Genomic DNA, 14,078 nt, shown 5'->3' on the forward strand with positions numbered 1-14,078 from the left:
CCAAGGGAGATTAGGGGAGCCCCCTCACTCATGTCTTTTAGCAAGCAGCTGAAGACCTGGATGTGGGACCAAGCTTTTGGCCCATCCTAAGATACAGTTGATATAATCTGATGTATTCGCTGGATTAATGTGTAATTGAATACAGACTGGTTCTGACTTTTGGCCCAATGCTACTGGCCCTGTTGTAATGGCCACACAGTGTTTTACTGTTTTAAATGGGGTATGATATTGGTTTTTAAGTGTGTTTTTACGATCGTTTGTTTTACTATATTTTGTATTATATGTGGCATTAATCTTGCCATTATGTAAGACCGCTCTGGGTCCCCCTGGGGGAGAAGAGCGGTATATAAAATAAATAAATAAATAAATAAATTTCTTTGGATGCCTACATTGTTTTTCTAAATGTTTCTCAAGTTTAAGTTACTGTAGTGCTGGCAATTTGGGGACTGAAGGAAATTTCCTTGGGGGCATAAATTTGAGGATATGGTGTACCCCACTGTATTGTTACAGCTCTAGACATTTGCCACACATATCTGTTTATATACACATTTCTTCATCCGGGTTTTTAATACAAATCTATAATTCCTAGCTGGATTGCTGCAGATTGGGCCTGGATTGTATCTAGAATATTAAAAATGAAATTAGATTCAGGTATTCTAATTATTATACATACTCATGTATACATTGGGGTAGGTTTTGGGGATAAAGTTATGGATTTTGATGTGATCCATAGATAGATCACGGATTATTCCACAGAGAGGAAAAGCACTGATACCAACTAGGAGCCTGCTGCCCCTGGCCACTGCCAGTATTCAGGCATTCAAAAAGGCCAGAAGCAGCATCACAGCAGAAAGAGTACAGGGCATTGTGCTTCTTTTACATTCTCCAGAATGGACTCTTGCCTTTCAACACTCTACTCAGATAAAGGGATGATTACTTTTTTGATAAGAGTTAAGGTAAAATATTCCAACTGACCTCTGGATAATAGTTGTGCAGTCCCCCAAATTATGCTGGACTGTAATTCCTAACATATTTCACCATTCTCTTTGCTGGACAGGAGTAATCGAAGTTGAAGTTCTAAACTACTTGCTTAATTTCCATCCCTGACACAAGTAAGCACATATGTTCCTTAAACAAGGATCTGAAAACCAATACTATAACAATTCAAACTGCTTCAATTAAGTTTGGCTTTGTTCAAACCATTCTTTCTAACCATATCGCCAATGCCTTGTTGCTAACGAAGAAAATCCCAGAATGATGTTTGAATCTATCATTCCTTTTCTGATATAATTAAGCAATAAATAAAAAACTCTTACCGGATCTAGGTTTTTAAATAGGAGAATGTCTTTGCAAGCTTCTTGCAGTCTGTTTCTTTGATCATCTGTTTTGGGGTGGATAATCTGAAAGAAATCACTGCAATTAAATCTTCATCTTCTTGGATTAATTTTAAGAAAATCAATCATAGAAAGGGTCATAACCAAAGTAAGCAAACTGAAGTAATACTTCTGAGGCTATTTAACATGATTCAGGTAACAATAGAAGATATCATTTTTAAAAATCTCATTTTAGAAAGAAACAGTACAGGAATGAAAAAAGAAATTCTTATAACAAATCTATTGCTTTGTAAGGGAAATAACAAAAGTGATGAGGAAAGAAAAGGATAGGTGAGTTCTTAAGTTGAATTTGTACATGAATTGGAAGAGGTACATTTTTTAAGTGTAACTCCAGTCATTTTTATTTTTATTTTAGTTTTGGATAGCATAGGGAAACGTTAACATCCCTGTAATCTTTGTGTTGCTGTCTGTGCCCCTGTTCAGAAGATTTCATCTCATTTTCTGTTCCTGGGACCATTGGATTTTGAAAATCTGGGGTTGTCATGAAAACAAAGATTGGTGATAAGGTTGCAGTGGAGAGACACCTTTTTGCCATGTTAACTCTTCCAGGAGTGGATTTCTCTTTTTAGGAGGAGATTTCCTCTCACTTCCTGATGTATTATCCCCGTTTGTAAATAGGTGTTGAATCTAACTGCCTATATATTATTACAAATGATACCTCTGATGTGTTTTAATGGTTTTAACTGAGATTTTAAAGTACTGTTTATATTTAATCTTGTTTTAATGTTCACATATTTGTATAATTTAAATTGTTATGCTGATGCTTTTATGTTAAGCCGCTTTGAATCCCCTTTGGGGGAGATAAGGTAAAGGTAAAGGTTTCCCCTGACGTTAAGTCCAGTCGTGTCCGACTCTGGGGGTTGGTGCTCATCTCCATTTCTAAGCTGAAGAGCCGGCGTTGTCCGTAGACACCTCCAAGGTCATGTGGCCGGCATGACTGCATGGAACGCCGTTACCTTCCCGCTGGATCTATTGATCTACTCACATTTGCATGTTTTCGAACTGCTAGGTTGGAAGAAGCTGGAGCTAACAGCGGGTGCTAGCTCCGCTCCCTGGATTTGAACCTGGGACCTTTCAGTCTGCAAGTTCAGCAGCTCAGCACTTTAACACACTGAGCCACCGGAGATAAAGCAGAGTATAAATAATAATGATAATAATAATAATGATGATGATGATAATATTAATAATAACTGAATTTGTCTTCCAATATTTTTAAAGCCTATTTCCTCCATCAAGAATACATACCTTTGAATCAGCATCATCCTCTTCTTCATCAGGATTATAAGCTTCAGCACACACTAAAAGTAACAAAAAGGTGTGATTCTTAACAACAATGTGCTTTCAAGACTGCTCTTAGATCAATATTTGTTTTGCTGTGTACTTTGACGCTACTATGCAGTACCTGGAATAAAAAAGCAGCTTACACATATTTGAAATAAAAAAAACTTTCAAAATCTGCAGAAATGGGGAAAATGTTCAACACAAATCTTTTCATTGGACCAAAGATATTCAGTTCATTGAATCCATTGTTACACAATGTCTTCTAGACAGATTTAACATCTTTGGTTTGTGCATATACAAACTCAATGAAAGGCTAGCTGCCCAAGATAGTTCACCAAGCCAATTGTTTCTGCTAACTAACTGGAAGGCAGAACCATACAAAGGTTTCTTTAATCTTTCCAGCCCCCTCCCCCATCTTTCTTTTCCCCTCACCAGTTGAAAAGCCACTATGACAACTGCCCTCTCTGACAATTCATTACCATATGCCTATGAATTAGTTTATATATGAGCATAGGCAGCCAAGCTGCAGCAGGAGAGGGTTCAATGGCAGCCTCTTTTATGTGTGGAATGACTCAAATTAAATGAATGACACAATCCAAAAGAAGGGTGCCAGAATTGCACACCTTGAAATGGTATGCAGGATGGGATGCTTGTCCTTAACAAATGATACATCTGAGTGACTGTGTTAAGATGCAAAACCAAAAGAAGCACCAAGTTCAGCAGGAGAACCAGATTTGTACAGATCAGGTCCTTGTAAGCTGTTTTGGAAACTCACACTAGATTCTTTAATGTTCTCTAATGCAATAATTCTCAATTAAAATATAACACACTAGCCATAGTGGCTCAAGTCCTGTTACTATTACTGGCTCTGACCCTCACATTGTTGGGACATAAAGTTCTCCAGGAGACTTACATGGAGGTCTGGGAGGGTGATAATGGCCAGCTTGCTAAAGCATTCAGAGGGGATTTCCCCAATGCTCTGCCTGGCTGTAGAGGGGCTGTCTGGGGCATGGGGGTAGAGCTATGCCCCAATGCTAAGGCACTCTGCTCAGTTTCTGGTACAACATCTACATTTAGTTGCTAAGATTCTGATAAAGCAAATACACCAGGTGAGCCTTTGACTAAGTATGTTGGTTGGTTGGTTGGTTGGTTGGTCAGTTCGATGCTTTTTAGTCAGAAGAGAAGTTCAAACTGCTTTTGTTCATTTGAGGTAGAAAATATTTATTAATGTCTCTTAGCTGAAACAAAACACACACACCTTTGCAACCTCTCTCTTCAAGACCAGTACAGCTTTAAACAACCCAACACTCCTGGAAATCAACACATGATAGCTATCATCATTATATGAGCTTCTCACCACTGCCAATGGATGATCACTGTAGAAGACTTTATTATTTCAGAGACGCATAGTGAGGATTGTTTGCAAAAACGTATGTGTGGTGACTGTTTATATTGTGAAGAGGAACATTCCACATTTATTTATATCTGTTAGTTACATTTATATTTCACTTTTCCACTAATGACCTCAATAATAATAACAACAACAACAGCAACAGCAACAACAACTTTATTTTTTTTTATCTCGCCTCCAGCTTCCCAAAGGGTCTTGAAGTGGCTTACATGGGGACAAGCCCAATCAGGCATAGATTAAAACACAACTCAATAAAATTTAAAGCAACACCATAACAACATAAAAACAACATCCTCAAACAACCAATAGCCTGAATAGTAATAAATACTGAAACTCGGAAGGTAGGAGCTTGTGCAATAGAGTTTCAAGACAGGGCTTGATATTAGCCAATAATAAATTAGGGCTAGAAGGGCAGTGTCATTTAGAATACTAAACCTATAGGGCAGGGGACAATGATAAAGTGCAGGAGCTGATAGTAAGTTATAGTTGGGGACCAATTACCTGGTTTGCTGTTTAATCGAAGGCACAGCAGAACATCCATGATTTTAGTTCTTTACGAAAAGTGGACAGCGTGGGTACCAGTCTAATCTCCCTGGGGAGAGAATTCCAGAGCCAGAGGCCACCACTGAGAAGGCCCTCTCCCTCGTCACCACCAACTGCGCTTGAGGCGGAGGTGGGAGCGAGAAAAGGGCCTCCCCAGCAGATTTAAGCGCCTGCATGGGTTCGTAGGGGAATATGTGGTCGCAAAGATAGGCAGGTGCCAAACCATTTAGGGCATTGTAGGTAATAACCTGCACCTTGAATTGGGATTGGGAACTTATCAGCAGCCAGTGGAGCTGTTTAAACAGGGGGTTGATCGCTCCCTATAATTAGCTCCCGTTAACAACCTGGCTGCCGGTCGTTGCACTAATTGGAGTTTCTGAGTCATTTTCAAAGGCAGCCCCATGTAGGGTGTACTGCAGTAATCCAATCTGGAGGTAACTAAGGCATGGACCACTGTGGCCAAGTCAGACTTCTTGAAGTATGGTCGCAGTTGGCACACAAGCTTGAACCGTGCGAAGGCCCTCCCAGCAACCACCAACACCTGAGCTTCAAGTGTCAGCACTGAGTCTAGAAGGACCCTCAAACTGCAGCCCTGTGACTTCAAGGGGAGTGTTGGTCCCATCCCTCAGCCTACTCTGAAGTAGGCTGAAAAACTGATGTTTATACATTTAAATAATAAGACATAGTAGTTTTCAAGAAAGATTCCTGTTTCCAAAGGCAGCAATATCTTCTCATTAACAAGAGTTGTCTAATTATACCTGAAAAAGAGATATACAGTAGAGTCTCACTTATCCAATGTAAACGGGCCGGCAGAACGTTGGATAAGCGAATATGTTGGATAATAAGGAGAGATTAAGGAAAAGCCTATTAAACAGCAAATTAGATTATGATTTTACAAATTAAACACCAAAACATCATGTTAGACAACAAATTTGACAGAAAAAGTAGTTCAATATGCAGTAATGCTATGTAGTAATTACTGTATTTACGAATTTCGCACCAAAATATCATGATGTATTGAAAACATTGACTACAAAAATGCGTTGGATAATCCAGAACGTTGGATAAGCGAGTGTTGGATAAGTGAGACTCTACTGTATATGCCATTCACTTTATCAAACATTTAGATATATAGTTCACTAAGATAAGACCATTGGTATTTGTCTAATTCACATAATTGTTCCACAAAATAGTGGAAGTCATATGTGCGCTACAGGGTTGTAACAACTTAAAATCTTGTAAAATACGGTTATTGTGTTTTGTAAGTCTTGGGCCAAGAGCTCCAAGCCAATATCTCATAAGGGCTGGTAATACTATCTCTCCCAAAAACTAGGTATCTTTTTTCAGGCTCTCCTATTCACACAACATCCCCCTCCGAAGTGTAGTGCAGGTGTTAGTATATAAAAAAGCACATTCTTAATGTTTCAGTGTCATTTTTGCAGCTGTTTCCTATCTCTATGGAAGCGCCTGACTACAAGACACTATCCAGTGTCTTACAAAATGTACTTTTAAAAAGTTTCCTGAGATTAATATATAACAGTCAACATTATCTCTTTCCTGTTCCAAACAGTCATCATAAACACAGAAAGTAGACATATATTTTGTCACCATCTCAAACCCATGATGGAAAAGAAGGACAAAAATATCTTACACAATGGTCAAAATTGTTTTTTCATTTTGAAAGAGGAAGACACAGAGCCTATCTTCACATGTATCTTCTCTTCTCTTCCCCTTTCATCTTACATTTCTGGAAAAAGATTCCATGACAAAATATCTACACAGCAAGTCAGAATGGCAGTGGTACTTTAAACTCACACAATTAAAGAAATTACTCTATTAACTGAAGGGATTTCAACAGGTTGATTCAATCTGAACAATTTGCATACTAATGCATATTTCTAAGTACACTAGACTCTCAGTTAACTGGCACCCATGTGGATTAGCAGATGCCAGTGAAATGTAGTTTCTGGTTGCATGAGAGTCACTATTAAAAATAGGCCTAATGTTGTTTATTTGTTCAGTCGCTTCTGACTCTTTGTGACCTCATGGACCATTCCACGCTAGAGTTCCCTGTCAGCTGTGGCCACTCCCAGCTCCTTCAAGGACAAGCCGGTCCCTTCAAGGATGCCATCCATCCATCTTACCCTTGGTCGGCCCCTCTTCCTTTTTGCTTCCATTTTCTCCAGCATCATTCTTTTCTCTAAGCTTTCCTGTCTTCTCATTTTGTGGCCAAAGTACTTAATCTTTGCCTCTAATATTCCTCCCTCCAGTGAGCAGTTGGGCTTTATTTCCTAGAGTATGGACTGGTTGGATCTTCTTGCGGTCCCAGGCATTCTCAGAATTTTCCTCCAACACCACAGTTCAAAAGTGTCTATCTACCTTCGCTCAGCCTTCCTTATGGTCCTCCACCTGTCATATCACATCTTCACAAAACCTATAAAGTCTTCTCTTATTCCTGCAGCTTCAACATCAACGTGCCTTACCAACAGCAATAACTGTTCTGATGTACTCACATCCAAAGTTTCATCTTCCAAAACAAAGAAACACTGTGATGCATTGCATCCTTCAACCATTCTTTTACTATCTTGTTGCCACAAATGTCTATTAGTTTATTCTGTATTTGAGGACTAGTTTATTGGGCATTCATAGCTGCAGTTTTGAGATGACTTTTCAGGTCAGTGTCTCCTGATCTGGCATGAGATCTCAACAAGCCCCTGAAATTACCATCATTGTGCAAAGGTTCTTCACAGATGATAGGTCCTGAATCACTGCTCCCTCTTAAAGCCAGTTCTTGTCGGCCACAAACGACAATAGTTTCCACAATTGGCACAATTTCTGTTTCCTTGTTTCTTATTTCTGTTATCATAATGACAGGTTACATAAAGATGTTTTCCACTGCAAATTAGCAAGAAAATTTCAACCAAGCACAAGTTGTTTTGATGGTACTCTATTTTTTTTTTTGTTTCCACTGAAGGCTTGTATTGCATGCTTCTTGTCTTTGCTACTGTTCCATGGTTTCTTTGTTAGGGCTTGAATTAGATCAGTGGTTCTCAAACTGTGCTCTGTGGAGGGAGGAGTGCTCCCCCCTCCATATGGCTTGGATAGCCTGGGCATCCCTGCTGAGTGCACAGCCTTGAGGCCTCAGGCCTGGGCATCCATGCTACGTACATGGTCTTAGTGGCCTCAGCCTTGTTCTTCATTTTAATTAATTGCATTGTTCTTTCTTTCTTTCCTTCTTTCTTTCTGACTACAAACAGGATATGTTAAGTGTGCACAGGATCACAGAGTCAGAGTTGGAAGAGACTTCATGGGCCATCCAGTCCAACCCCCTGCCAAGAAGCAGGAAATCGCATTCAAAGCACCCCCAACAGATGGCCATCCAGCTGCTGCTTAAAAGCCTCCAAAGAAGGAGCCTCCACCACAGTCCAGGGCAGAGAGTACCACTGCCGAACAGCCCTCACAGTGAGGAAGTTCTTCCTGATGTTCAGGTGGAATTTCCTTTCCTGTAGTTTAAAGCCATTGTTCCGTGTCCTAGTCTCCGGGGCAGCAGAAAACAAGCTTGCTCCTTCCTCCCTATGACTTCCCCTCACATATTTATACATGGCTATCATGTCTCCTCTCAGCCTTCTCTTCTGCAGGCTAAACATGCCCAGCTTTTTAAGCTGCTCCTCATAGGGCTTGTTCTCCAGACCCTTGATCATTTTAATTGCCCTCCTCTGGACACATTCCAGCTTGTCAACATCTCCCTTCAACTGCAGTGCCCAGAATTGGACACAGTATTCCAGGTGGAATTCAGTTTTTTCAATTATTTCACACAAACATTCTCCATCCATATGGCACTGGGCCGGCCCATCTGTCAAAATTCAAAATGCAATGTGGCCCCTGTGTCCAAAAGTTTCTTGGGGCTCCATAAGAAATTTTCTTTCAAAAAGGGCTCCACAGCTTTAGAGGTTTGAGAACCTCTGAATTAGATGAACACCTTAGTTACGACAGTTTCCTCAGTTTTCACCTGTAGGCCAGATGTGCATGCCCTGGGGTCTTCATCAGTACCAGCTCAATATTTGGCTTTTCCTTTTTTGCCATGAACTCAAAAACATTCAGCTGCTTTGATAGATGTTTAGGCATCTTCTGGAATCAGGTGAATGAAAGGAAATACTAACAGTAACTAACAGGGCTTTAAGTCTCAGAACAGCAACTCAAACTAGCAGACAATTGCACAGTAAGACAGCTTTGTTTGGAATGACCCACAGCTGCTTTCATGACTTCCTTTTATGCTCCAGTGGGAGGAGCAAAAGACAGATGTAAAAGATAGCTCTGAAAGGGGGAAGAGCAAGAGAGCAATTGTTGTGACTGCGCCTTCGGGGATTATGGTTGATGGTGATGGGATTCGAAGAGGAAGAAAAAACCCTCGTGATGAGGGTTCACTGGAGGAGTTGCGCAGGAAGCGACTTAGAGAGCTATATGGGGGATCTTCTGAGGAAGATTCAGATGGGGAGTTTGGGGAAATGGATGCTGAAGAACAGGTGGTGGCTGGGGAAGTGGGCACTGAATGGGCACAGCCACCGGAGATGTCTGGGGATTTGGGGCCTATGGATACTACTGAACCTGGGGTTTCTGCAGGAGCTGATCCCAATTGGGATGCTTGGAGAAGGGAGGATGGTTCTTTAAGTGTTCATGGGGCTAAGTGTGGGCAGGATGATTGGGACGCCGACGAATTGCTAGGTACTCCAGATCCACGAGCTCTAGCTGTGTGGAGTTCGGACTCTGAGTAGATTTGGGACACCTGGTGTTTGGGTGTGAGTGTTTGGTCACCCAGGAGGAAGGGGAATAAAATGGGAATGTTTGGCCAATGCACTTTGCGTGTGGCAAGGTGTTGCTGAGGCACCATTGGGATCTCTGTGTTTCCGTGAAGACTGGACTTGGACTGCGATTCGGATGTAAGTTATCTGGGACTGCTCTGCAGCAGAGGGATGGAACTGTGTGGGTTTCCCTGGACTGCATTCTGATTACTATTTCTAGCTGCTGATACCATCTGGCTTGGCTCTTGCTGTGTCTTATCGTGGACCTGGTTTGGATGACTGCACCGTCTTCGGACTTTGGATTGAATTTGACCTGGCTTCTGTCTACGCCATCTGACTGACGACTACTCCCGGCTTCTGACTACTGGTTTGCCTTTCGGAATTTGCTGCTGCCTTCTGACCTGACCTTGGATTCTCCTGAAGAAGGCTATTCATCATCCCTTTGAAGCTCTCGGCTTTATCTGCACCGTGGAAGCAGTTTACTGCTATTCTAGTTTGTTTGTTTTCAAGCCAGTTTGCTGTTTTTCTTTTGGGAACTGTCCGTTTAAATCCGCAGAGCCGGCTGTCTGTTTTCAGAAACTGTTTGGAGCCAAAAGAGGCTTTTGCACTTTCAGTTATACTCTGCAGCTTCTGGAAGGTTTCAAGCCTTCGTTTATTTTGCATATTTTCTAGCAGTCAACTCAATTTATTCTCCAAAGCTGAATTGAAGCGTCTTTTAGTTTTTATTGAATGCCAGCATGGGAAAATAGTGTGGCTTGTTTTTGAGTTATTTTTGTCCAAACTACTCTTGAAATACTGATAAGTGAAGTGTTTCAAGGATACTTTCTGTGTTTATGTTATTTCTGGCTTATCTTTTGAATAAACTCTGTTTTGTTTGTTAACTGGCGTCTGACTCTTGACAGCAATGACACGACTACTTTCAGGTGTTTTTAATACTATATCAAAAACTATTAAAGATAATTACATGGGGTAAAAATAAATAAAACTACATTATAAAATCTATAATTTTGATCAAATTTTATGAAAAAAATGTTTATTAGAATTAGGATACAGCATTTTGAAAGATCTATTATACACATATTTTCACCTTAAACTGAAATATCTAGAAATCAAGTTCTGTGACCCACACATATTATTACACTTTTAGAAACTACGTTAAATTCCTTTAATCTGGTACCTAGTTATTAAAAAATATTTGATAATTTAGCAGTCAAGTTCTTGTATTAGGTGTAAATTACAAAGAACTACCATGGTCAGTACAAAACACACCCTCCATTTCAAGAACAAATGGAAATATAAACATTTCAGAAGATATTGAAGATGGAAATAAACAGCTTTTCAGGTCACAGCCAAGGTGATGTTATTCTCATTGTAAATCATGTTCCTGGTAGAAAGAAAAATTAGTTTCAGTGCCCAATAAATAATGCATGAGATCACTTACATAATCAGAAGATTCGTTAGACAACAAATATGGGAAAAGCAATTGCGGCAATAAGAATGTCATCATTTATACACTATTCAATACAGATGAAGAAAAAAAGTTTTTCATAATGTACTAGACTGATGATTTTAATGGTTTTCCTTCCCTAAGCATGAAAATGTGTACATTTTCCCGTACAATCCACGGAACAAAATAGCAATGTTAAGAATAGACAAGAAATGAAAGTTAAAAGAGACAGAAATAGAATCACAACCCTAAATGCAACTGTCCAGCAATCCATACATCAACACAGCCACAAGTGCACATTTAAAGATGTCACCTTTGGAGAAAGGTTAATGGTAGGATTCCTAAGAATTGGTGTTTGGGGGCCAGCTTGGGTAAAAAGATCTACCACAATGATAAATGGAGCGAGAAATGTCAGATGTTCAAGAAAGGAAAAGATGGTAAGGATCAATTGCAAATATAATGCACGGCCCGACTCACTGGGCTGTGCCTGTTGCAGGGCAGGGCGCCCCACGCCCCCATCATGGCGGTGATCCAGGGGCTTCTTCTTCCCAGAAGCCTCCTGGGGGCGGCAGGAAGCTTTCCCGCCGCCAGCCCCCGCTGGCCAATGACGGGCGGGGCGGCCTTGGCCCTCATTGGCTAGGCCCTTTCCCAGAGGGCGGGCCCAGCGCTGGCTCTGCCCCTGGGAGGCGTCTTAGCAGCCATTCGGCTGTTTCTGCTTGCCATCCCGCCCACCCTGCATTCAATTTGAGGTTGTGTTACAAATGTTTTGTTTCGCATTCTGTTTTTTGTCACAACTGTTAGTTGGCGTGTGGCATGGGCCCCGGATCCGGTATGATTACCCCCCCCCTGCATTGGCAGGAGGAGGGAGTATCATTGCGGCCACTAGGTGGCGCTCGGATACCGATTACCGGATATGGTGTCAGATGCGCCAGGCTTGTTTGTGATCGGGCAGCACTGGGTTGACCGATCGGTGATCCAGGACCCATGCTGGGCAGCCAACCCTCGTTTCTGTAACCAATAAAATGTTGTGGCCAGTCTTTACCCGAAAGAATTACATGTGTGCTCGTGGTTTTTCGGTCATCATCCTCCAGCGAAGACATGTCGCCCATGCCCAGGCAAATACTGAATAATGAAGAATATCAAAGAATTTCAAAAAAGAATCACTCTGCTTTATGAATTATAGCAAAGCCTTTGATTGTCTAGATTATAAAAAAACTATTAATTTTCTTAAGTGTACCATTACATCTCAGTATCCTGATGCATAGTCTTTACTCAGATCAAAAAGATACCATCAGAACAGAATATGGAGAAATTGAATGGTTTTCAATTGGCAAGGGGATCAGGGAAGGATGCATTTTATCATCCCATAATATATAAAGCAAAATTAGACTCAGAGGATGGAGGCATGTGAATTGGAGGAACAGCAACGATTTATGGTATGTAGACAACTACCATCCTCCTAGCAGAAAATAGCAAAGACTTGGAAAGATTGCAGAAGAAAAAACAAAGGCAGGTTTGTAGGTGAAACATTAATTTAAAAAAATCACAGATTCATATAACTTAAAGTAGAAGATGAATGCGTTTTAATTGTTCAAGATTTTCCATACTTTGGCTTAGTCATTAATTGGAATGGAGACTGCAGTCTAGACAGCAGAGGTAAACTAGGACTTGGTAGGGCAGCTATGAAGATGAGCCCAAGTGCTAAGATAATATTATTGAAAACTAAAGTCAGACTTGTCCATGCCGTTGTCTTTCTGATTTCTTTTATAGCTCTGAAAGCTGGACAGTGAAGGAAGTTGATAGGAAGGAATTCAACTTATTTGAAATGTGCTTTTGGGGAAGAGTTCTACAGATACCCTGGACTGTTAGAAATAAAGATCAATGTGTCCCAGAGAAAATCGAGACTGTTGATAGGATGACTTAGTCATTTCTCCCTCATACGGTCATCATAAGCAGAATTTGACTTGATGGCAGTTAACAATAAATGCTAGAAATTAGGAGGCGAAAAGAACATTTCAGGGGGATTATTTTGAGGGGGGTGGGCTGCACCCACATTCTGTTCTTTCTGTGGTGAAATTCTTTGTGTAAAGACTGTAACTGAAAACTGGTTTCATCACTACCTCATATACTTCAACTCAAAATGGATTTGGCTACATCAAATAAAGATGTCCAATTCTTTCCGCAGTCGGTTTTCTCTTCATTTGCTCATTGTGACATACAGCTTCCCTAAGGCCTGTCCATAACTTTAAATGTACACGTCCCAGATGTTATAAACCAACATTTAAATATTAAAAGGAAAGCAAAGTGTGAAAATTACCAGATTGCTATAAAATTCCATATGTTGTCTGTCTTCACTTGTAATCTTTTTTAAAATACTTTTTATTAAAGAAAGGATAGGTTTCTTTTACATAAAAGTGGGGGAACAACCTAAGAAGATAGAAAAGTAGGAGACATAGAAAAGTAAGGAGAAAAAAGAAAAAAAACAATATTTTAAAAAATACAAAAAAGAAAAAAGAAGAAAAGAAATATATATATAAAAAGAAAAAAGAAAAAAGATAAAAGGAATGGTATGTCCTTCCAATCTTCTTCGTGGTGGAAATATTATTTCTTTCTTCTTCTATTTATTTGTTAATAACCTAATCTTCTGTGGCATATAGCAGTAGTGATCTATTTGCATTGTCCATTTTAATTGCTCAGTCCTCTCCTGTTTCTAAATTGTCCATTTAACTTTGTTAATTTTTAGCCATTCGATAAAGGGAGTCAAGTCCGTCTCTTTTATAATCTTCCCTTGTGATCTTGAAATTATTACTGTCAATTTGTCTATGTTCATGATGTCTACTACTTTTCCTATCCATTCTTCTTTCTCTGGGATAGTACTCATACTCCATGACCTGGCGTACACAATTCTTGCCGCAGTGGTAAGATATACAAAAAGTCTTCACTTGTAATCTTATCAGTTTTAAAAACACATACACAAACCCTTCTAGTAACATGAAGGGGGAAGGGGTGGAAACTGAACGATATACAAGAGACGCACTTCATCTCCAAAGTCCAAAAGTTGACTCTGAAACATATCACTGCTGAATGCACAATATGAGAAATATAAAATGTGTTTCTTGCAGGATGAAACCATATTTCCCTGCAAAACTAAAGAGGCAATACCTCCTCAGTTATTTAACAGTTAAATATCAACTGCATAATGT

At 40.1% G+C, this 14,078-nt stretch overlaps 1 protein-coding gene across 4 annotated transcripts in view; it reads right to left on the reverse strand.

The window, feature by feature from the left end:
- Nucleotides 1-14,078, reverse strand: part of prkar2b (protein kinase cAMP-dependent type II regulatory subunit beta) — a 97,937-nt gene that overhangs the window by 37,134 nt on the left and 46,725 nt on the right. For all 4 annotated transcript variants that reach the window (XM_062981708.1, XM_003221540.4, XM_062981710.1 and 1 more), the window contains exons 3-4: nucleotides 2,640-2,692; nucleotides 1,317-1,400 (exon numbers count right to left, since the gene is read on the reverse strand). In XM_062981708.1, the coding sequence (XP_062837778.1) occupies nucleotides 1,317-1,400; nucleotides 2,640-2,692 (137 nt within the window). The remainder of the gene's footprint in view (nucleotides 1-1,316; nucleotides 1,401-2,639; nucleotides 2,693-14,078) is intronic.

Source organism: Anolis carolinensis, chromosome 5, assembly GCF_035594765.1.
Source record: "Anolis carolinensis isolate JA03-04 chromosome 5, rAnoCar3.1.pri, whole genome shotgun sequence".
In the NCBI taxonomy this organism is placed as follows: Eukaryota; Metazoa; Chordata; class Lepidosauria; order Squamata; family Dactyloidae; genus Anolis; species Anolis carolinensis.